The following is a 24,833-nucleotide window of genomic DNA, read 5'->3' on the forward strand; positions in this document are numbered from 1 at the left end:
TCCCAGCAGAAATGATATAGAGTAACTATAAACTTTAAAAGGAAAGACATCTCTGATTTTAGGCTCCTTGTGCTTGACAATCTAAAAAGCTATCATTTCCTCCAGCAATATGCAGTGGATTACAAAAAAATCGAACAGAAAGGTCAGATACGAAAAGATTTATACCTCTGAGTTGCACTCTTAATTATCTTATTTGAATTATACTGTTAGTACCAACCATATCAAACATAACACCTTCATGAGGTAGACAACATATTCTAAAACCAGTAAATTTTGTTTACATATTAAAGTAGTTATGTCAGGTGGGGGAAAGATCAAATAAAAGCTAGTTTACCACTCTGAAGAGCTAAAACACATTTTACCAGATTAAAAGTGTTTTGAAAAGAGTGACAGTTTTCTTAGATCCCCTTGGAATACAAAATAGTCCTGTCTAGAAGGAAAGGGGGTGATTTGCCACACCATCCCAGCACCCATTTAAGTAATCCTCAATAGTCTTCGCTGTTAGCACAAGTGAACTTTTGATAATTACTTTAAAAAAAAAAACCAAGATTTTCATATTGGAATAATTTTCATGGTCCTCTGACTTCCATTGAAGACAAAAACAAGCTTTTAAAAATGACAACAGAGAAATGCCAAATTTAAGAAAATAATTGTGAAACAAAAGTAAAAGCATTACAGTTATCATTTTAGCATTTATTGAAAGGTGGAAGACAAAGAAAATTTCTCTCAAACTGCAAAAGCAAATCTTGCACCTTTGCTAAATGTAAAAGGAATTTTTTTCACTTCTTTACATGACAATGAATCTGTCCAAAAAATAACTGAATGCAAATTTACCAAAACAGTACTAGTCTATTATTTACAAAAATGAATTTATCAGCCATAGCATTTGGGAAAAAAAGTTTCACACTCAAAAACACTAATGAAAAAATCTTAAGGACTTAACCTAAGAAATGAAATCTTTCTTATCCTTCATGAGCATCTCCCAACCCCAAATATTATAGATTAGATTGAAAATATATGGGAATAGATTATTTCCAAAAATCTTACACACATGCATAAAGACACACATACATATAAACAAACATACACACAATGTTGTGCTAGATCAACCTAATTTTATTTAAGGTCAACAGCCTTAGTGACAAGGAAGATAATGAATATGGCTTTAGTAAACTTTTCAACTGAATATCACAAATGCTTAATTCTTTTGCTAGCTAACCAGCTAACCTGAGTATGGAATATATATTACTTAGATAGCTATAAGGGTATGAACAAAAGTAATTTTTTTAAAAGCACTATAGCAGACACCATTGAGGTACCTTAGTTTTTTTTGTAAAGGTCTGTGTATCAACTTAATAATTTATATAACAACTGTGTAACTACATAGTATAAGATAATATATAAACTATATTTTAAGTGCTTTATTGTTCTGGTCCAAGAAATTAGAAATAACAGCAAAAAACTTGTGTTCAGATAAAGAACTGGAATGTACTAACTAGGAAACCATTAATATAATGCAATATTGAAATAGAAATTATTTGTGTGTGACAAAGGTAGTCAAAAAGTTCTCAGATTGCATCTGAAAAGGATTTTTAAATTATAACCCGTAAAACAAGGAACATAAGCGTTATTCAAGGCGACAAGGCTGTATCTTGAAATCTGAGACCATTGATTTTTATTTTTCACCTCCACAGAGATGTATACATTTTACAAAACAAATTTTCAAAATATGGAGAAGTTTGACTATAGATTATATAGGAAACTATACCTAAAAGCAACCACTGTGGTTATTTTAGATATATTTTTAAGTTAGAAGTTTAAGGCTCATATATTTTGGGGGCATAAACTAAAGGTATTTTACTACAGTATGATTTCATGCATCTATGTGCAAGCTACTAGAAAATTGGAAATAAAACAAACCTGGTTAAATATATCACCCTTCAATTAAAAAAGAAAAAACTCTTTAACCTCTTCCCCTCCTTTATCTCCCAACTGGCTTGTTATGAACTTTTGTCTTTCAAAAAGGTAGATACAAATCCATATAGTGGTGAGGAGCAGGATAAGACAGTAAAACAAAACAAAATCTCTATTTACATTATCATGATTTATACCTTCTTTATCCCATAAAAATTCCTATGATGTAAATATATTGATTTCCTACAAACCATCAAGACTTCCAACAACATTTGACTACCATTTTAAACTGGAACCTAGAAATAATGTCATTACTGCAGGCTTTTTTTTTTTCTCCTGGTGAAATGACTCTAAGTGGTTTCTCCCTAACCAAAAAGAAAAGCAGTTTTAATGGTGCCACAAATGGGGCTGAAACAGAAACCACTGAAATGAGAACAATAACACTAGCCCCAAAGGCAATATAAAGAAGCACAGTCGAATGTTACCAGAGTCATCAACCAGAATAATACCGAAGAAAATAAAATAGATGTGCAATGAACAGAGTCTTTACATCAAAGCATACATTAAAGACATTTGTTTAACTTTTAATTACAGTAGTGGATGCAGACTGAAATAGTGCGCAAGTCCATCATTAAAGAGATTTGTTTTAATCATCTTTAGTTAGGCACTGGCATTCCTGTTTCCTACTCCACCTTTACTTTCTTGAGCTTCTTTTCAAAAAGAAGTACTCTAAGTTGTTTTACCTTGCTAGTAGGGTAGGGACAGGGATCCTTAGAAAGATGAGGTAACACATCCTATTTTTGTTAGTTATATCTCTGTTTATGGCAGTTGAGTCATTGCCCTTTTGTTAGATTTTGTATTTGCCTTATTTTCCTCCTATTCTGCAAGAAAAATGTAAGAAAAAAAAAGGATCTTAATTGCTCACAATTAAACTTTTTGTAACTAAAGATTTTTACTCAGCTACTCTTAAGTACAATATAGACAGGTGCTTATCAGTAAGAAAATTTTCTCAACTTCTTATTCCACATACTACGAAGAAAATTTATGTTAGGACAATATATATGGCCACATAATTTGATTAACTAAAGGGTTAGATATCATTAAAAGACCTTGTTTCTCCCAACTTTATAAAATTGCTTCTTTTACCGAAACTGTTTTCTTAATATTGAATATAAATATTTTAAAATGTATTCCAGGGAGTAGGGATAGAAGTTTCACATATGCATCTTATTCAGCAATTTAAGAAGTTATGCAAAATAAGATTATATATATATATATATACACCATATATATATATATATTCACACACACACTCACACACACACACGCCTCATAACTGAATCTTGGTTTTAAAAATACTTGCACAGTGTGGGGAATTTAAATATTGACTAGATTTGAAAATGTACATTTGCACTTCATTACCACTCTAAATGGATATACCAGCAGAAACATAAAATATAACCGATTTAACTGAATTGTCAATTTGTCTTTTTGTAGACTCAACAGAAAACATATTATGAACCTTTATTAAGTGGCTCACATTTCCATATAAATCACACTAAAAAGATTTTTAATAGCTATTTACACTACAGTGCTGACTCGTTTTAAATGACAAACAAAAACAAAAAAAAAAAACTGGTATAAATAAGCTTTATGGAAAAGCCTTAAATTGTCAAAAAGGAATTCTGGCTCATATTACCACATATATATATAATATATATATTATATATATATGCATATTTGTGTATATACATGTATGTATGTATGCATGTTAATGTCAGCTCTATTCTAAAACTTACAACTCCAACTCAAATGATCTTTTAAAAGACTCCTTTTGTTTAAACCTGTAATGTTTACAGTGCATCTGGCCCTAAGTGCTTTGATACTTCACAGTTATGGACAGGCACTGAGGAATGTTACAAAGCTACATAAACTATATTTTATAACAGACTTAGGAGCAAGTCCTTGGCTTGCTTTTAGAATTCATGAATCTTTATTACATTATTAAGTTTAAAAAAAGAAATTGTAAATGGTTATGTACAAATTTAGCATACAATGTCATCATCTTTTCTATCTTGATTTGAATGTGCTGAACTATGTTGTTTTTTATCAACTAAACTTAGGAGATTTCCAGGGCACCAATTCTTCCTTTAAATCTTTGTTGCTATTTTCAAATTTAGAGTCTGTATCAATCTTAAATTCTGTAAATTGAACATGGTCCAATTTTGCTTTAACACTCTTGCCATCCATGTTATTCGGTGCTCTAGTCTTTTCAGGAATATAAACATTCATAGCCTCTTCCTTGATTCTTACAGATGCAATAGGTTCATGTTTAATCTGCTGTAATTCATATTTAGGATGAAGTTTGTCTGAAAAAATAGAATCCAAGGAGGTTTTGCTTACAGCACAAGTCATGTTGTCAGTATGAGGTCCAAGAACTGATGATGCAGAATCTGGTAATGTGCCTGTTTCATGAGTAGCTGTAATTTGAGCAGTGCCCTCTTCTGAGTGATATAACTTGAGCCGAACATGCCATGCTAAGCTGCATACAGCTGAAACTGTCTTGAACTGATGAACAACATTCCTTGGAATAAAATAAATGTCATTATCATACAGCTGAATTCTGGCATAGCGAATGCCTTCCCTCCTCAGTTGATTAAGTTTTGCATCATCAACCCATTGGACACACTAAAAAAAGAAACAAGAAATACAAGTAAGTCTTTTCAACAATAAAAATTAAACTAAAGATAATAATTGTTTAAAATGTACCTGGGACAGTGGAGGTTCATGTAAATCTAACTGCATTCGTTGAACTACTTCCAAGAAGTCTTCAGCATGAAAACAAATTACATCTTTGGTTATTCGGGATTGATCGGGCCTTACAAAAAAAGGGGAAAAAAAAAAAAGAGTATGAGGAATCTGCTGTGAGGTCCTTGTTAAAGCAAAATAGCCTATGATGATCAAAGAACTGTCTTAGAATTAAAGTTAAATTGCAGTTAGAAGACCACATTAGTTATTTAAATAAAGGAATGATGCCATGAGTTTTGCGTTAAACATAGATAAAAACAACTCACCTCATTTTATTATAGCTTTTTGTAACCATTATTTTGAAAAAGTAAAATAATTTGAACTGGGTAATTATTCAAACAAAAAAGTAAGTCTTAAAGTTAAGATAGTTTATTTCATAAAATTAAATGCAGATGATGAAAATACTATGTAAACATTAGAGGGAAATATGGGGGGAGAGGGAATATTTTCTTCAATAAAGGTATGTAAAAATACATTATCAGCCCAAATAGTTCTTAATAAATTAAAAGACATTCATTAGAAAATTACTAATAAAACAAACTGTGGATATGCTGGGGATAATAATATCTTTGAATATAGTTCTAAAAAAATTCCTAAATTCTTCTATTAATTAGAAATATACAAACACAATTTTACAGAAAATGCAAAAAAAAAAAGAAAAAAAAAGGGAGGGGTCTCCCTGGTGGCCTAGGGGTTAAGTGCTATCACTGCTACCGCCTGAGTTCAATTCCCCAGCAAGGGAGCTAACCCACATATGGCACAGCAGACCTCTCCTATGTATTTCAGTAAATACACTTAGCAGTGTACTTCAGTAAAATTTGCCTGTTCTGCTCCCCACTCTCTCTCTGGTGAATCCTCTCATTAGCCCTGCCATTCCCTGGACCCCTGTCCTACAATCCAGTTCTACAAAAAAATGGGGGGGTAAAAAAACAAGTTTTGGGCCTCCCTGGTGGCACAAGTGGTTAAGCACAGCACTATGAAGCGATCCACAGCCTCTGCAGTACGAGTTAGATCCCCAGCCAGCCAGGAAGCTAACCCACATGGCACAGCAGACCTCTCCTGTCTCAACCACTTGCTCCCCTTAGCAGTGTATTTCAGTCAGTCTGCCTGTTCTGTTCCCTGCTCTGTCTCTGGTGAATACTCTCACCCCCATCCCCACCTCTGGCCTTGCATGCATAAATAAATACATCTTAAAAAAAATAACTAAGAGCCCAGAAATAAACCCACATTTATGTAGACATGACAAAGGAACACAGACCATGTAAAATAGAGAAAGTCTATTTTAACAAATGGTGTTGGGAAAAGTGGATAGCTACACACAAAAGAATGGAACTTGACCACTAGCTCACACCATATATGGAAATTAATTCAAAATGAATCAAAGACTTGGCTATAATACCTGAAACCATAAAATACACAGAAAAAAGCACTCTACAACATTGACATCAGTGATGTCTTTGGGGACTATACTGTATATAAGAGCAAAGAAAACAGAAACAAAAATAAACAAATGGAACAACAAGAAAGCAAAAAAACTCATCATTAAAATAAAAAGGCAACTGGGGTGCAATTGTCTCCCTGGTGGCGCAAGGGATTAAGACGCAACCTACGAAGCTATCCACTGCCACTGCAACATGAGTTCTATCCCCAGCCAGGGAGCTACCCACATGGTACAGTAGACCTCTCCTGAATGACCCGCTGATCCCCTCAGCAGTATTTTGGTCAATCTGCCTATTCTGTTTCCTACTCTGTCTCTAGTGAATTCTCTCACCCCCTGCACCTCTGGCCTGTACTCCAGCTCTTGTATGCATAAATAAATAAATCTTAAAAAAAAATAAAAAATACCAGCCAGGCAACATGAGTTCCATCCCTGGCCAGGGAGCTCACGCACATGGCAAAGCAGACTTCTCCAGTCTCACCCCAAGCTCCCCTCAGCAGCGTATTTCAGTAGACCCGCCTGTTCTGCTTCCCACCCTGTCTCTGGTGAATCCTCTCATCCCCCACACCTTTGGTTTACCCCCCAGGTCTTGTATGCATAAATAAATCTTTTTTTTTAAAAAAAGGCAATTTACCAAATGGGAGAAAATATTTGCACATTATACATTCAGTAAGGGTTTAATACCCAAAAATCTACAAAGAACTCATACAATGCAACAAACAGAAAACCCAGTTAAAAAAAAAAAAAGGGCAGAGGAGCTAGACAATTCTCCAAAGAAAACACAGTCAATAGGAACATGAAAAAAATGCTCATTATCACCTTTAATTAGGGAAATGCAAATCAAAACCACAATGCAATACCACCTTACATCTGTAAAAATGACCCTTGTCAAGAATAGCAATAATAACAAGGGTTGGATAGGGTGTAGAGAAAAGAGAACCCTTGTACCCTGTTGTTGGGAGTGTAGACTGGTAGAGCCCTATATGGAGAACAGTATAGAGGTGTCTCAAATATGAAAAACAGATCTTTTACATGACTCAACAATCCCACTCCTAGGTATCTATCCTAAGAATGCAAAAGTACTAATAAGACAATATATATGCATTTGAGCCTCAGAAAATTAAATGAATATTTTTAAACAGGCATGAACATTTTCATACAAAAAGGAAAAGTACCAAGTGAACATTACTTTTTCTTTCACCTTGTCTTAACCTCTAATTACTTTAGAAAATATAATTATTTGTGAAACCCAAAAAAGACTAAAACTAGATTTTAGCAACTGAAAATCTTCTTTAGTGTAATTATACAATTAAGACATCCAAATACACAAGAAAAAGAAACTTCTTCCCCCATTTAAGGAGAATTACTGAGAAACTTTCAAAGAAAAATTTTAGAAACCAAGAAAACCTTTCATTCAAATAGCAGTAGTTAATATATACCACTCTCCACAGTGCACAGCCTTCAGCACACCAACAGCAGCTGTAGTCTGTCGTTCAAAACCTTGTCCTATGTGATCAGCATGGGCTCTTGTTCTGTCTTCAAAGAGCATTTCACGGGGCTCACTGGTTCGAGGTAGGTACTGCAGATTTTTTATTTCATTGGTAGTTCTGTTAAAAAAATTTTATATTTTGTTTAAAAAAACAGAGAGAAAGAGGCAGGCCTATGTATTATGCTTAACCTCAAACATCTGTATTAAAGCACTGAGGTTCAACTGCCTTCAAGCATTTAATAATCACATAATTCAGATGAAGGGAAATTTAAATCCAAATCAAATTCTATTTGTAAAATGCACAAATACAAACAAATGAAACATATAATTCCCCCTCCTTGTTTTTCTAGTATTGTCTCCACAAAAGTGACAGTCATAAGGAAATACACACTTTGATAAGGAACTAAATTACAGATTGACAGAATGTGTGGTTCATCCAGGTTCCCCTGAATCCAGAATCTTTACCTGAAGTTTGGATCTAATCTGTGGAACCATGCCTCCACTCAGATCACATGGCTAACAAGAAGTATATATCTTGAACAAATAACTCTTTAAAATGCATTAACTTTATATTTATAGAACACTGTTATATGCCAGGTACTATCTAGGTACTGGATCCAGTGAGAAAAAAATAGTAGTAAGACAGACAAGTTCCCTATTGTCTTGGGAGTTTATAGTCTACTGAGAGATAAAAGAAATAAATGGGGGATCGGGGGTGTAGGGAACAGGCAATAAATACTTTGGAGGTAGAAAACTTTAGCTTCATCTTAAGGACAGTTATCTCTGTCTCCTCTACTGCTCACTTAGAATCCATATGCTAAGTCCTAAGCACTTAACATCACTTATTGTAGAAACCCTCCCCAGTTTTGCTGGACAGAGGGAAAAGGATGAAAAATAGTTTCTTTGACTGGGAATATATATCTATTTATCTACCTGTTGCTTCCAAAAACAAATCCAGATTACGCCCATAATTTTCTCCTGCTTGCCCTGGTGTATCCCTAGGGTCACTCTTCCTTATTAGTTCTCTAATTTCCATTTTCAATCTCTACTACTTTCTTTTTGCACCCGCATTACAGTTTTATATATACACAGATAAGATACTTTTTTGCTGTTTGTGATTAATGTTCTACAGTTGTCAGAATGTTAAGATGATGTTGTTTCCTGTAGAAAGCTAACAGGCTTTCAAGCCCACACATATGGTCTCATTTATACCACATTTTAATGAATTAAGACATATAAAGAAAGCATTCAGCACAGTGTCCAGGGCACTGTTCCTAATAGCTGCTCAGAATACAATGTGAAATGAAATCATAAGATGTACCATAAATTATAAGCTCTGAAGTACAGGCAAGTTCCCCAAGAGGCCAGTGAAATACTTTAAATTACATGTAAAAATGTATGTTGTTCTGGGGAGATACTTTCAGGTTTTCAAAAATGAATTATAAGTCGAAGTTAAGAACCACTGAGAAACAGACAAGTTTTACCAACTACCTTGTAAAAATTTCTTTTCAAACAAAAATGTTAAGCAGGGCCTCCCTGGTGGCGCAGGGTTTAAAGACACAGTGCTATCACCAGCCACTGAAGCCTGAGTTCTATGCCCAGCCAAGGAACTGACCCATATGGCACAGCAGACCTCTCCTGTCTCACCCACTGCTCCCCTCAGCAGTGTATTTCAGAAGATCTGCCTGTTCTGCTCCCCACTCTGTCTCTGGTGAATCCTCTAATCCCCCGTACCTCTATCCTACACTCCAGTTCTTGTATGCATAAATAAATCTTTAAAAGAAAATAAACAAATATTTCAAAAGATTACCATTTTATCCAATCTAGAACATAGAGTGTTTTTTTTCCATTTGTTTAGATCTTATTTTATATTCTCCATAAAATGTTTCAGTTTTCTTAGCACAGGCTCTGAAAATTTCCTGTTAAATTTTTTACTAGTTCATAATGTCTCTATTGAAGACATTTTTTCTATCTCTAATTACAATTTGTCACATATCTACATTTCTCATGTATTATTTGTATTTCATATTTTACCAAAAATTATATCAGTATGTATAAACCGTTTGTTCATTTATATACAGTTACACCCTAAATTTTGTTCTCCTTCTTCTTTTTTCAGCAAACACATAGCCCAACAAAACACCCATTCTCAACAATAAAAACTTGCATCCAACATACCTTTTCCTTTTGAAAGGTGACTTTGGCATATCAGCCACAGGGATCATTTGTTCTCCAGGGCGTACCCACATAATGGGACCATCATCACTATCTTTTCGACTCTCTAATTTTAGACTAGATAGTGTCCCCCATGGCAGTGTACACTAGAGGGAAATAATTACACAGAAATCAGTTATTTTGCAAATGATATTTAAATGCACATTAGAGAATACTGCCCCCTTGACAAACACAGTTTGATATATACCTTTATACTTATACATTGGAAATATGTACCCATATTAAATATACTCCAATATAAATAAAATATTCCTGCAAATTCATCCATTGTTCTTCAAAAAAATTCTATTTCAAACACAGCAAGAAGGTAATTATTGTGTGATGCTTCTGTCAGATATGAGATTCACTGCATTCATCATTTTTCTTCCTTCTAGCAAATGTGGGTCACGAGATAGGAATAAGTCAGCAAAATAGGCATACTAGAATTCTACTTATTAACTACGGAAATGAACAATTGAGGATACCTCAAAATATGGATACTTCTTTAATTAGTTATCATCAAAAACTAACAAAACAAAAAGGAAAATCCAATCAAAATCAAAATTTATTTCTGGTCAGTAGTTTCATAAAGAGGTTGTTAGTCTAAAGTTAGAGATTAAAATCTTTAAAAAGATAAAAAAGATGGCCTCCTTGGCAGCCTCGGGGTACAGTCCCACCAAAACAGTCCACCATGACAGCCTGAATTCATTCCCAGCCAGGGAGCTAATCCACATACATTGCAGCAGATCTCTCCCGACTCACCCTCTGCTTCCCTTAGCAGTGTATTTCAGTAAATCCACCTGTTCTGCTCCCCACTCTCTCTTTCTCTCTAGTGAATTCTCTCACCCTCCACACCACTGGCCTATATACCAGTTCTTCTATGCAAAAATAAATAAAAATCTTAAAAATAAATAAATATAAGAGAGCGCGAGAGAAATGACTACAGGCCACTCACACACTGTCCATGGAATGATGAGAATCACATTTTTTTTTTTTAAATTCATCCCATACCCTCTTTCAAAAGGGGAGGTTTATCAGGTTAAATTTCTCCAGAAAGGATACATTTAGCTCACTTGCTTTTAAAATTAAAATCTGAAACATATTTAGATAGTGGTACTTTAAAAATACCACTCAAAATAAATATGACTAAATTCCATGAGTTGGGAGACAAAAGAAAGGAACAAAGGTTTAAAAGGAATAAAATAAGTAAATGAAAAAGTAGTAGAACTGGGTGAAAAAGACATACACATATGGATTAGAAAACGGAGGAAGCAGAAGTGAAAATAAGAAGAGATGTTCAACAGACTGTTGAATATTAAACTTGCTGTGTCACATCCTGACCTTTGAATTACTGATTAAATAATTAACCTAACTTCATAGTTCAGAGATTTCTGTCTCAATGGGATAGTCCTAGCAGTACACAAGAAAAAATATTTTCAGGAATGCAGACTTGGGTAGGGGAATCTGGACAGAAATCACTTGAAGAATTTAAAGGGACCCCTTCACGCAAACCAACCTGGGATGTCCCCAATCACATCCTGGTGGTCCTAATTTCTCCCTGACCAGCCTTTTAAAATAAAGCATCCCCATGACCCCAAAAAGAGTATTTAAAGGGATCTTAAAACTATAAAATATAAACACATTAATTTTATGAATGAGGAAAGTGAAGCCCAGAAAGTTTAAATGCTTCCAACCCAGCCAAGAATAGCTAAGATGGAAATACATTTTCCAGGCCAGCTTTCCACAATGCCAAACTGCTGCTCCCTGGTCCTAAACACTTAATTTTGTAAGCATCCACATCTTAAATCCTCTGGTACTTATTGTTTATAGAGCTGATAAACAAATGGAACAGAATTTTATAAAGTGACAGTGTCAAGTGTTATTTTCTGGTCCACTGCTTAGTTTTCCCATTATAATCAGTACCTGAAAAGTCATGCACACACACCATATAAGAATTACTTTGAGATTCTCACCTATTCTTTACTTTCCCTTCAATTCAAATGAAATAAAAATTTGTATAATTCTGAAACAGCCATTATTTACATCACCTATTGGATAAAAGTAATACCCACATTTCAGATTGCTTAATATTATTTTCTCTTACTTTTAAAAATGGTGAGTCTTCTAGCATATCAAGGAACTCAGGGAAGTAGTCTCCTACTTCTTCATCAACTGCTCCAACCAAGCTGATCTGTCTCATTGGGCCAGCTCTGTAAGTACCATGAGAATATGTTCTTTTTACCTGAAGGACAGGGATTGAATTAAAAGGTATACATAAGATAATGCTTGCAGTTGTATAACATTAAATTATATTGCCACAAGACAAAAAAGCCTTAAAACAATAAAAAAAATATGTAAGGGCCTCCCCAGTGGCACAGCGGTTGAGCGCTGGGTTGCGAAGCTGCCCGCAGCCTCTGCAGTCCGGTTCGATCCCCCGCTGCTCCCCGGCCACCGGGTGAGGGTACCACATGGCACGCAGACCTCTCCTGCCGCCTGCTGCTCCCCTCAGCAGTATACTTCGGTCCTTCTGCCTGCTCTGCTCCCCTCTCTGGCTCTGGTGAATTCTCTCACCCTCCCCGCGCTTCTGACTGTACCCAGTGCTTGTATAAATAAATAAATCTTTAAAAAATAAATACATATTTAAAAAAAATATGTAAGACATTAAGAAAATCTGCACTAACTCAAGCTATTTTACTTTCTCTAGTTATTTCTACTCAGTACTTATGAAAATGACAATTGAAATTTTAAAAAGCATAATTCTAAATAACTGTAACTTATATGAAGTTCCCTTTTAGATCTATAATGCCACTGAAATTACATTTAAAAGTTTATATCTTTATATGCCTAAATGGTTCATAATCTTACCAGAATTTTCAAAAGTAGACCCCTTGAAAAAGTTACATTTAACAAACACTAGCAGTCTGTTGAAAAGATCACCAGGAATGATCTTGTCATCTAAATTGTATCAATATTTTTTAATATCCACATTTCTATGATTAACTCCAGTGAAAATCTACTAGAGATTGAGAAAGAAGTTCTAGGACACAAATCTACCTTTGCTATCTACCAGCTGTATGATTTTCAGAAATCACTTATTCTTTGAGTTGTAGTTTCTTCATTGGAATGATTTATTTCAGATTGCTGGAGGACATTTAATAGTCACCCATATGGGGTATATCATTCAAATATCAAACAAAATATAACAGCCTACATCTGAAGAATCATTGGTATGTGAATTTTCACAAGCACATTTAAATCCTTCAATGAAATCTATGACTTTTCATATATTAACACTAGTAAACAAGAGTCTCCTAAAAGTAAAACAACTTCCTCTCATAAAAATCTTTGAGGAAAATCCTAATTATTGTTTTGTTTTTTTCTGGATTTGCCTCTAGAGCCACTATAACTTTTGGGGAGATCAAATTATCTGTTTTCCAGGGGCTATCCCAGCTTGAAAATTGAATGTCCTGTATCCCAGGCAAACTCAGATGGTTTACCTTTTGTCACATCATGAACAAAGCCTCTATATATTCACATCACAAATCAAATTATCGTAATGGCAGTTGGCACAGAGAGTACTGTTGTTTAATGAGGTATTTAAGTTGTAACCCACATATTTCCAAAACATTGACAATAAAAATTGTATCATAATAGAATGACCTAAGACATTACAGAATTTTATTTTCTATCATATTCAGCTACACAATATGATACATTAATTCCCTAATGAGTTTATTGGAATTCTAAGCTTAAGTTTTCACAACTATTACAAATTCATTTCTTAGAAACATCCCCAAGTTACAAAAAATTGGGGGTTCCATATCCCCATTTTGTACTGATGGTCTCTAGCAAAGCTAAGAATAGCAATGTGAAATTTTGCAGATATACCAGGATTGTTATTTAACGTTACTGCTATGCTCGCTTTGACAGCACATATACTAAAATGTTACTGCTGCTCATTGATCCTAAGTTTGTAACCTCAGTTTTGGATTTACAAGTCACCACTTGACTTAAGACAAACCTCAGGGAAGGGAAGTAATAATTCTACTTTAGACAAATTAAGTAAGTTCTCTTTGTCTCATATTTTCCTTATCTTGTTTAACTGAGAGAACTTATGTAAATCACTAACTAGTTTTAACAAAGTCAAAATCAAATAAATCCTTGTCACCTAACTGGTTCATTTTACTACATGACAACATCAACGTGATCAACTAAATAATTCAGGTAGGGAGAAATTTTCGGTGAGCCAATTCTTCTAAAATACTAACTGCAGCTCAATTTTATGAGCTCTTCCAAAGACATGACTGACTTGAACCTTTTAAAACAAAAGTCAAATGAATGGATAGTCCACTGGTATTTTTACCAAGAATATGTGAAAGAATTAAAATACATGCATGCAAAAGACACACCAATAACAAAAAAGAAGGCCCGTTAAGTCTCGCTGGTGGCACAGGGGATTAAGTCTCAGCTCTCTGAAGCTATCGGGAGCCACTACAGCATGAGTTCAATCCCCAGCCAGGGAGCTGAACCACATAAGCACAGCAGACCTCTCCTGTCTCGCCCACTGCTCCCCTCAGAAGTATATTTCAGTAGATCTGCCTGTTTTACTCCTCACTCTATCTCTGGTGAATCCTCTCAGCCCCCACACCTCTGGCCTACACCCCAGTTCTCACATGCATAAACATATAAATTTTAAAAGAAAATTAAGTAATATAGACTCTACTTGTTGGAGCATAAATGCCATATTTCAGTCTTTGTAGTTACTAATTGCCACTACATGACAAATATTAAATGTAAAATTTACTTATTCACATCATCTGCTATAATAAATGGCAAGGTCTCACTTGCTTTTCACCAAAATATGCTAAAACATAAAGTCAAGTCTAACTTGTCCACTATTAAAACCAAAAGTAAACTTCTACTAGAAAGGTTATTTATAGAAACTATGTTCTTTTATGTTTAAAACAAAGTAGCAATTTTCTTATAAAACATTTATTCTCCAATACTAAAGAAAATACTCTGATAACCCAAGAGGATAGACAGAATATATTTAAATTTAAAACTCAGTTTAAAATGTTAAATCGAAATCATTAAAATCTTAGTTTGTAAAAGCAACAAATAAGGAAATACTCTAACTTTTAATTACATTTTATTTTAACCATATTTTATGGTTAAAAACATCATTTAACACAACTTTCTATCTTATTAGCCCAAAACTTCACACATAAGCTAAGCCAGCTAGAGCCATTAATTTAATGTTTTAAACATGGCAAATTACGCATTAACAGTGTATTCAAATTCAAAGAGTATATTTCATGATGAAATATGTGGATGACACTCAAACTGTTAAAACAAAATCCAAATTCATAATCCACAAAATTTTCATAAAAAATTATTTCTTGATTCAAAAGATATCTGTTTTACTGCAATACTATACAGCAAATATACAGTTTCCACTATTACATGGAATAAAAGTAAATCTAGAGTACCACAAAAAAATAAAACCTTTTTCCAAAATTCATCTATCCAACAATTATAGTTCAAGTGCAGTGGAGCAGGGCAATGGAACAGGAAAAAACTGAAAGACTCTGAACAGCCAATGCCAAAGACCATGATTCATGATTCTCACTTGTATGTAATTCTAATTATTCTCTAAAATCATAAAGGATGGAAATCTACAAAAAATTTTTTTTAAAGATTTATTTTATTTATTCAAGAGCTGGTGTGCAGGCCAGAGTCGTGGGAGGATGAGAGGATTCACCAGAGACACAGTGGGGAGCAGAACAGGCAGATCTACTGAAATACACTGCTGAGGGGAGCAGTGGGTGAGACAGGAGAGGTCTACTGCACCATGTGATCTCCATGGCTGGCCGGGAATCGAACCCCTGCTGCAGAGGCTGCGGACAGCTTCATAGGGCTGTGTTCAACCTGCTGCACCAACGGGAAGGCCCGAAATCTACAAATTTTAAGGTGGAAGAGGAAAAAATGCAAGCACAGCTACAACTCCCTGTAGGCATCAGTATCGTAACACTATAATGACAAACCAGATTGTAAATAAACAGTAAATTATGTAGAATACGTGCCCAGTAAAAAGGATGCCTTGATTAAAACCTGGTACTTAAAACTATATAACTTACTTGGAAAATCTCACACCCTGATGATACCTGGCATGAGATTGCTATATTTGCTCCTAATCACTTCAGTAAATATTAACCAAACCATCTGATTCAGTTAAAAAAAATTATTCTGAAAAACTCAAACATACCATTGCTTTAAAACATTTCATATATGCTTACTAAAGGAAAAATGCAGGGTTACAAAGAGTTACACATTTGTTCATCCCAATTTAGGTACAGTACTCTCAAAATAACACAATAGATAGGAATGATACATAATTTGCAAAAGTTTGTATTTAAAAAGTAAGTTTAAGTTATAGTGTTTTTAAAAACAAAATGTAATTTCTTCCCTACACTCCCCACTCCCAAAAAAATCCATTACCATTATGACTGCAATTTTGCTTTCCCCCTTATATATTCTCTACAAATGTTATGAAGGGAAAGGGGAAAATGCAGAAAATAAGAGATTTCTTGTACCCACTACAAAAAAAGTCAACAAAATCTCAAGAATTTTGGTTAACAGGAATTGAACTATTTAGTTAAATCTTGTTAAACTTATCTCCTATTGCTATTCCTCATGCAATCTTAAAAAAAAAAAAAATGGGTTTAAAAAAAAATCTTATGATTCTGAGTCTTACTTGCTACAAAAAGAATAAAAACAGCTTTCCTAGCAGGAAATACAGCAAAAAAAATAAATCTTAACATTTAATATTGCTTTTTCTAATTTAACTTTTTTTAAAAAAAGCTGCAACACACGAAGATGCAAATACGGTAATAAGTAATTCAAAAACCATTAAGAACGACTCACTTGAAACAACTTGCTAGTTCCTAAGATATATTCCATGCTCTGCCAGTCCCTAGAAAGAAAATCCCCTCGCCCAGTAAGTTTGGAAAACCCCACCTGTTCATGGGGTTCAACACACACATAGACTATTAAAGCTTCTTCTAATACATAAGCATATCTTATTGAGCTCAACATTACACTATTTTAGTTTCAAAATCTGTTTATTCCTACAGGTGTTTTAATATCTCTCTCAACATCCCGAGATATTAAAAGGCAGCACAGTATATTACTATACTTTATTAGTGATCCATAATATATAATATGTAAGACAGACATGTTTCTGTCTAGTATCAGCATCAATCTAAAAAAAATAGAAAAGTAAATAGTTATTAGGGCCCCAAATTGAGAGGGAAAGGGCAGAAGATACCGTTGGTTCAATTCTGCTGGGTTTGGGGTGGAGGACGGGGGCAGAGAGACAAGAAAGAGTAATTTCAAGCACACCACCTTCTCAAGGCGGCCGGCTGGGCCACTGCAATGAGTGTGCCACAAGGGGGAGCCATCCCCCCATCACACATGACCCATTCTTTCAAATCAAAATCACTATTTTATTTAAAAAATACCTATATAATGTCAAATAAAAAAGAATAAAAATGTTATATTTAAAAGTAATATAGTAAAAGGGGGGAAGCTCCTTTTACAATTAGATCATCTGCCATACTATTTTACATAGAGCAGTTCATAAGCATTTAAAGCAGATGTGACAGGAACAACTGGTCAAAATGAAAATTTAGTCCTGGCAAGCAATGATTCAAAGATGGCATATAAAACCATCTTTACTGATCCAGTACAGTGAATGACCACAGCATAAATTCAACAATTGTTTAGTTTTCATTTTGCACAGAGGCAATGCTTGGCTATCAGATCAGATTTAATAACTGTCTCACTATTAAAATATTAGACATTTAATCAATGCTTAATACCTTGATATAAGTTATTTGGTATGAAAAACTTAGTACCAGGATAAAATAAAAAACAAGATTTAGAGATGGGGGAGGGAGTAGTGAGAAGACAACTGCTTCAGTTTTCACATTCATGCATCTCTTATCTATAGGGCTTAGAACATCTGAAATTTCATTTATTCCTTGAAATGTAAAACTCCTGTCTTACTTGTCTTTTTGTTTCCCTCAAAAAAAGGAGATCATCAAGGGCATAGGGGAACAATAAATATCTGAACAAATATTTGAACAAAACAGAGACAGTAAGAAGAAATGAGGACAGTTATAGATGTAGAAGATTGCAAATGTCCAAAAATCTTCCCAAGTCTGTATGCTGACTTCTGAGTCATGTGACTATACCACTTCTACCATCATTTCACCAAGAAGTGAATCTGGCCACGAATGCCTCTGATCATTACGAAACTCAACACCAACAGAGTCATGCACCTTTTTTTTTTTTTTCCCCTTTCTGCTCTAAGGAATTCTGCATCTACCACCATGTGTATGAGTGCAAGCTAGGCACTACTTAAGAGTGAAATGGGACCATTAACACCAATGACACTGCATCAACTGTCAAGACATATAAGAGAATCCCCTAAAATGAACGGATCCATCTGCCAACTACTGTAACAGAGGTTGTCCACCCTACTGTAACAGTATTTCATTTCCTTTTATGGCTGAACAATATTGCATTTTGTGTCTTCAATAAAATGAAAGCTGTTGTAATACTGCATACCAACTCTATTTGTATAACCTGCTATACAGCAAAACTACGACTGGTACCCTTCTCTTTCCATCTATCCCATCTACTATCCACACTAACTCAGTCACAACTCACTACATTGATAATAAACTATTATTACAATTTAAACTTGGAAGAAAAAGTCCCACATTCAGGGCAACAAAAGTCTCAAGTTGTAAGTTGGTTTAGCTCTTACTATGTTTCCTGTCAGTCAATGTATTTCACAAAGCATTTTCCAAATAAAAAATTATAAAAAAAGATTTAAAAATCATTTCCTAGAGCGATTCCACAAATTGGGTTATATGGTTGTGGGTTGTTTTTTTTTGTTTTGTTTTGTTTTTACTGAGAAGCAGCCAAGAAATCAGAAATAAAGCTAAGCTACAATAAGTATGCTAATTTTTCTTGTACTGCCTTTTGGATCACATTAGTTTCAGATAATCAGCTACTAAAAACAAACCTAAGGCTACCTCCTGGTCCACAGAAAACAACTCTGTTTGTCTTACAAGAGACAAAGATGCAGCTGTCTGGGCAGAATGGAGAAAATATCAAATTTCAAATATTTAGCTTCTCACTAAATATTATGTCATCGTAGGAATTACTGGATCTAGAGGATCTAGGGAAAAAGGAACAGACAGTTTCCTTGCAACAGGCAGCCTTCTGCCTTTAAGTCTGTAGTTAAAGAAGCAAAAGTAGTCTCTGCAGTTGACAGATCAGGCAGATATGGGACCACAGCCATAAGCTGGTAACAAAAAAGATGCCTCTGGGACCTCCCCTGGTGGCGCAGGCAGATGAGCGCAGTGCTGTGAAGCTGTTCATAGCCTCTGCAGCGCCCGATATGGCCGGTGGGTGAGGATCCCACATGGCCAGGCAGACCTCTCCTCCTGTCTCATCCGCTGCTCCCCTCAGCAGTGTATTTCATCCGTCTGCCTATTCTGTTCCCGGCTCTGTCTCTGGCGAATACTCTCACCCTCCCGGACATCTGGCCTGTACCCTGGTTCTTGTATAAACAAATAAATCTTAAAAAAAAAAAAAAGATGCCTCTGCCTAGAGTTTCTTCTGTGCAGTACAGATACCAAGGACCAAGTGGCGATGCCACCAGGACAGGACTTGAGACGGACAACCTCGCCTCACATTGCTAAAACTAACAAGTCCCAACATCTCATTTTACTTAAAAACAAAAGCACAATTTTCACATAGTTAAGATAATAAAAATTATCATTTAATAAAAAAATTGAAAAGCAAATATAAGTATTATCACATTTAGAAATTAACTGAAAAAAAAAAAGGCAGCAGGAAAGTATGTACTATAGTGGGAATGGGAGTCAAGAGGCATAAAACATAAAACTTTGTATCACCTAGCAGATATATAATGAAGGACAAGTAAATTATCTAGTAATGAAGGATTTAACAGCAAGTTATTTCTCTCTCATTATACCTGCTTCCTCATTGCTGAAATTGGATTGTACTGAGGTTAAATGAGCTATTATATACCAAGTGCTTAGAGTACTTCTTAGCACAGTTAGTATTCAATAAATAGACATTATTACTAGATACCAGTCTCGTTCCATCACTAAACTGAGGTAAATCTTCGATAAATTACAAAGTATTTTATAAAATGACAGAAAATAGAAGTTCTACAACTCCCTTTCAGCTCTAAAAAATATTCAAATTCCATAAGTCACACACATTCATTAAAACTTTAAATACTACTATACTTTCCAGACAACAGAATATAATCTATAACACACTGTGGATTAAGGGGGTTGGTATGTATGGATATGATTACATTCAGACTATTGTCTAAGGTGAAGACTATCATCTGAGCATGTATAAAGAAATGAAATGTACTCAGAATATGAGAAAAGCATCCTGGGTGAATATTAAGGGGATTGTGTTCTACTCCTGGCACTGCTGCCAACCTTGAAATAGTAAGTTACTCCTATCTATGTCTGTTTGCTTACCTGTAAACTCGGAAAAGTTGGGATAAATGATCACTTAAATCCCTTTGCAACTTTCTTCAAAAGACAAAAGACTTACTTTCTTTCCTCATTCCAAACTAGGCCCTGATTTCAGTTGGTGTCAAAAGTGCTGGCCTTTTAGATGGGCCCATATTCACTTTCAGGAATTGAGCAAACTCAACTCTGCCTCTGCTTTTCAAAATAATGTTTATTCTATATCCTAGAGAAGAGTAGGATAAGGAAATTAGCTGAATATATGCATTGATATGCTAATTTCCTCATACAGTCATACAATTAATGGATAACTCCTTTGTTCCAACACATATAATAGCCAGTATTTATTTAACATGTACTATGTGATAGGATCCGGCACTCAGCAATTTTAAAGCATTATCCCAAATAAGGATAATTTTAGGTCATTTTCAGAACTATTACAGAGACTGGAAAATACATGGTTTACTTCCCTTAATTATATCCAAGAAAAATCCATACCAAAAAAATCCTGTCTTATTTCCTTAATTATCTTTAAGAAAAAATCAGGTTAAATAGAAACTGAAATTTAAACTCTGATGTTCACATCAGGAAAACAATATAGGGTCTCCCAGAGGTTAAAGACACAGTGCCATCAAGCTATCCGCAGCCACTGCAGCATGAGTTTGATCCCAGCCAGGGAGCTGACCCACATGAAGAGCAGACCTCTCTTGTCTGGCCTGCTGCTCCCCTCAGCAGTATGGATCCACCTGTTCTGCTCCTCACACTGTCTCTGGTGAATCCTCTAAGCCCCCACACCTCTGCCCTACATCCCAGTTCTTATATGCATAAATAAATAAAAACAAATCTTAAAAAAATAATAAAGTAATAAATTCTTACTACTCCCAAAAGGTTTCATTATATTCTTACCTTTTTATTTCAAACCTATAGCAAATCGAGAAGCAAAAAACAGAAACTTTCTAAAACATATAATTATTTTTTTAAACAACTAAAAAACCTCTTACCTGAGCATGAAAATTGGACATAGTCGTTGTCTCTATATCCTTCTTTCCCAATATCTCCATTTTCACTGGTGAATTGGGAAAATTAAATGAAAAGTAGTCTAAAAAGTCAGGTAAATAAGTAGCTGCCCCATGAACAATACCCATTACATAGAAAGCTGCAGAGTTTTCATTTTCACTGAACACTAGACCCACAAACTCTTCTGCAAACCTCTCCATCTCCACAGGAGACAGATGGGAGAGTTCATTACTGTAGGCGTGAATAACTGATGCACCTCCATTAGGCTGGTGCTCAATATGAATGAGTTGTTTGAACTTCAAAGTGTCCAACCTTTTGAGGTTATTCTGAACCCGTGGCTCCTTTAATGAAACAAATGGAAATTCACTGTTCTCTGGAATTTTGGAATCATAGTTCTTGGTATCCAAATTCTTTCCAAGGTAATCCTTTATGTTATCATTTAGGATGCCTTTGGCTTCTTGTTCTTCAACATCAGAGAGTAATCCTGAGCAAATGGTTTGAATAGATTTGCTATACATTTTTGGACGCTTCCGTTTTTCATTCTCTTTGTGTTTCTTTTTCTTTTTCTTCTTTACCTTTTTAATTTGTAAGTCTTCTACATTTGTTTTTGGTTTCTCCTTCCCACCTGTTGGGAAAAATTTTTTTTGAAACTCCGTATTTTAGTTACTTTAAAAAAGCCATGCTTTAGGAACTGTTTTGAAATAAATAATCTAAGTTTACTCAGAACTAGGTTTATATTTGGGACTCATTTTACATGGTATTAATAATCATAATTTAGTCAGTTTCCCCCCTCCTCCCACACACATGGAGGCGCTTGGGACAGATTGTACCATTCTTAGATGTACCAATCAGTGTTTGCTGAAGTAATGAAATGAATGAATGTTTTATAGAAAACATAATCTTTACACTTTACAGGTATAAAATCAGAAACAGAAAGTTGAACAAAGTTCAATACGAATGATACCTTCAAATTATTTTTAGTTCTATCAATTTTACTTTATATAAATTCATAAAAATTCTATCTACATGGAAAGATTTATAAATCACAGAGAGAATAATTACATAATATAACAGCAACAAACATAACAATTCCTTAACTTTTTACCATATTACCTCCTTAGTAAACTACACTTGCATCTAAAATGGGCCATTTAAGTTCACCAACGTTCACAAGTTCCCAATGAAGTTCCAAAAAGGTACCACAAAGGAGATAACGAAATTACAATAATCTCATGTACTAAATTCAAATGATGCCTGCATACTAGTAAAGAGATTAACAAAAAAGTCCAAAAAATAAAACAGTAATCCACAGTGGCTATACATCTATAGAATCTAAATGTACATATAAACACTTAACATTATCACAGTATATTTAATTCTATCAGAAAAACAAAAAAAGGAAACATCCTTACAAGAAAATACTATGCTTTCTAAAATAATATAAATTAATTATAGTTGAGAAAAGAAGGTATTCACAATTTCCACCTGTTAATACTTTTATAGCTTATCTGTCATGAATTAAATCCTCCCAACCTGCTTCCTTGCCTACATTTTTCCATATTCACATAGCTTTTATTCTTTTCTGTACCCAGTGAGGGAGAGGCCCTGTCTACTTTCAAAGAGTAAGTCCCTCTCACCAAACCCAAAAACCTTAAATGTTGTCTCCTCTTGACAAACTTCTCATGAAGTACAACCTACATCCAGTGTTTTCTCTTATTATCTTATTTTTAGTCCTTAAATTCTGGGTCTGCCATAATAAGAATACTCAAATTTACTTTCCTAGAATGTTCAACTCTCAAATCCAATGATATTCTCTAGAGCCATTCTTTTTGAGCTCTTAAAAGTTTAACAGAATTACCGAGCTCAACCCTGATATTTACTTCCTTGATACAACTAAATTTTTAGTCTAAGAGCCCATGACTATCTCTCATTCTGAATGCTAGAGCCACACTGATCTTTTTATAATTTATATATGTATTGTTTTGAACATATTCATCCTTTGACTCAATTACTGTCAAGTCACTCCAATGCCTACCAAATAAAATATAACCCTTTCAGTTTGAAATCCAAAAACAGTGCCTTCAAGTATCTTATAAATAAATCTTTAAAAAAAAGAAATATATTAAATTCATACTTTCTACCTAATTACAAAATATCAAAATAGCAGCCTGAGATTATATCTTAAAAACAAAATAAATGAAAAAAATTCAAACAGGAAGTTAATCAAAATGGAAAGTGAAAAAAAGGTTTATATTTAAGCAATCCAAATGAGGCAAGGAAAAAAAGACAGCAGTAAAATAAAATATAGAACTTAAAAGAATTTGAAGGACCTAACTGTAATTAGTAACTAAACTGAAAATATACGTAAAACTGCACAAATAAAATGGTTTGACAAAATAAACAATTTAATTTGAGTGAAAATGTTTAATATCCTATTACATTTATGTCCAACACATTTTTAAAAGTAAAGTCAAAACTGAAAATATCCAGTCATTACAATACATGTTACTTTGAAATAAAGTAAGTACAACAGTCTATTTATTTCCTAGTCATGAAGATGGGCAAAAATAGTAGTATGATATAATCAGAAATTGAAAAATGCAAATAATAAGCAATCAGCCAAGAAAGTCTTATAGTCAATATCAAGAAATAAAATTCCCATGACAAACTACTCTTACTTAAATATTAAAGTAAATACAGTGTGCAGAAAGAGTTACCATAACAGTCAGGCCTGAGAATACTACCCTTAGAAAAACCTGCTTGGCAAGGCTGGTCCTTGGCTAGTATCTGAAAGTGTGTATTTCAGAAAGGCTCCCACCATTCCCTGACAAGAGTGGTTCACTGTGGCTAAACTATCTGTGCAAACAATATGGTTTATGTTGAGCACCTGTTCTCCTTCTAGGAATCTGCAATTTTGGTATACACTAGACAGAGGTAGTACACCCTCTATGACCAGTACCCAGTAAAACACTTCATTTATGTTGTCACAATTTACTGCTGGAAGAATTAAGTGTATCCTGTGTGTCTCTACTAGGTACAGGATTGTTAGAAGCTTTATGCCTGTTCTCCATCCATTTGCATTGCACATGTGTCCGCCTTTTCTCTGCTGATTTTCCCTTGTATCCTCTACTATAATAAACCACAGCCACAAAGATAATTATATATGTTGAGTCCTGCGAGTCCTCCTAGCAAATCTTCAAATCTGCAGGTAGTCTTGGGGACCTCCAATGGACACAAGTAAAAGGCATTCCTTACATTTAAACCAAGTGAGGCACTAGATATTCACTAGATAGTCTTCACTAGAAAGATTTTTAGAGATGTTCCCGGTGGTGCCAGGGGTTTACGTCACAGCACTATGAAGCTA

General features: G+C 34.5%; 1 protein-coding gene across 1 annotated transcript in view; it reads right to left on the reverse strand.

The window, feature by feature from the left end:
* Nucleotides 1-3,884: 3,884 nt before the first annotated feature.
* Nucleotides 3,885-24,833, reverse strand: part of RSBN1L (round spermatid basic protein 1 like) — a 50,859-nt gene continuing 29,910 nt past the window's right edge. The window contains exons 3-8 of the mRNA XM_037518111.2: nt 21,454-22,094; nt 11,968-12,105; nt 9,828-9,970; nt 7,600-7,767; nt 4,684-4,792; nt 3,885-4,602 (exon numbers count right to left, since the gene is read on the reverse strand). Coding sequence (XP_037374008.2) covers nt 4,024-4,602; nt 4,684-4,792; nt 7,600-7,767; nt 9,828-9,970; nt 11,968-12,105; nt 21,454-22,094 — 1,778 coding nt within the window. The 3' untranslated portion in view covers nt 3,885-4,023. The remainder of the gene's footprint in view (nt 4,603-4,683; nt 4,793-7,599; nt 7,768-9,827; nt 9,971-11,967; nt 12,106-21,453; nt 22,095-24,833) is intronic.

This window comes from Talpa occidentalis, unplaced genomic scaffold (assembly GCF_014898055.3).
Source record: "Talpa occidentalis isolate TD23 unplaced genomic scaffold, MPIMG_talOcc4v2.1, whole genome shotgun sequence".
Taxonomy (NCBI): Eukaryota; Metazoa; Chordata; class Mammalia; order Eulipotyphla; family Talpidae; genus Talpa; species Talpa occidentalis.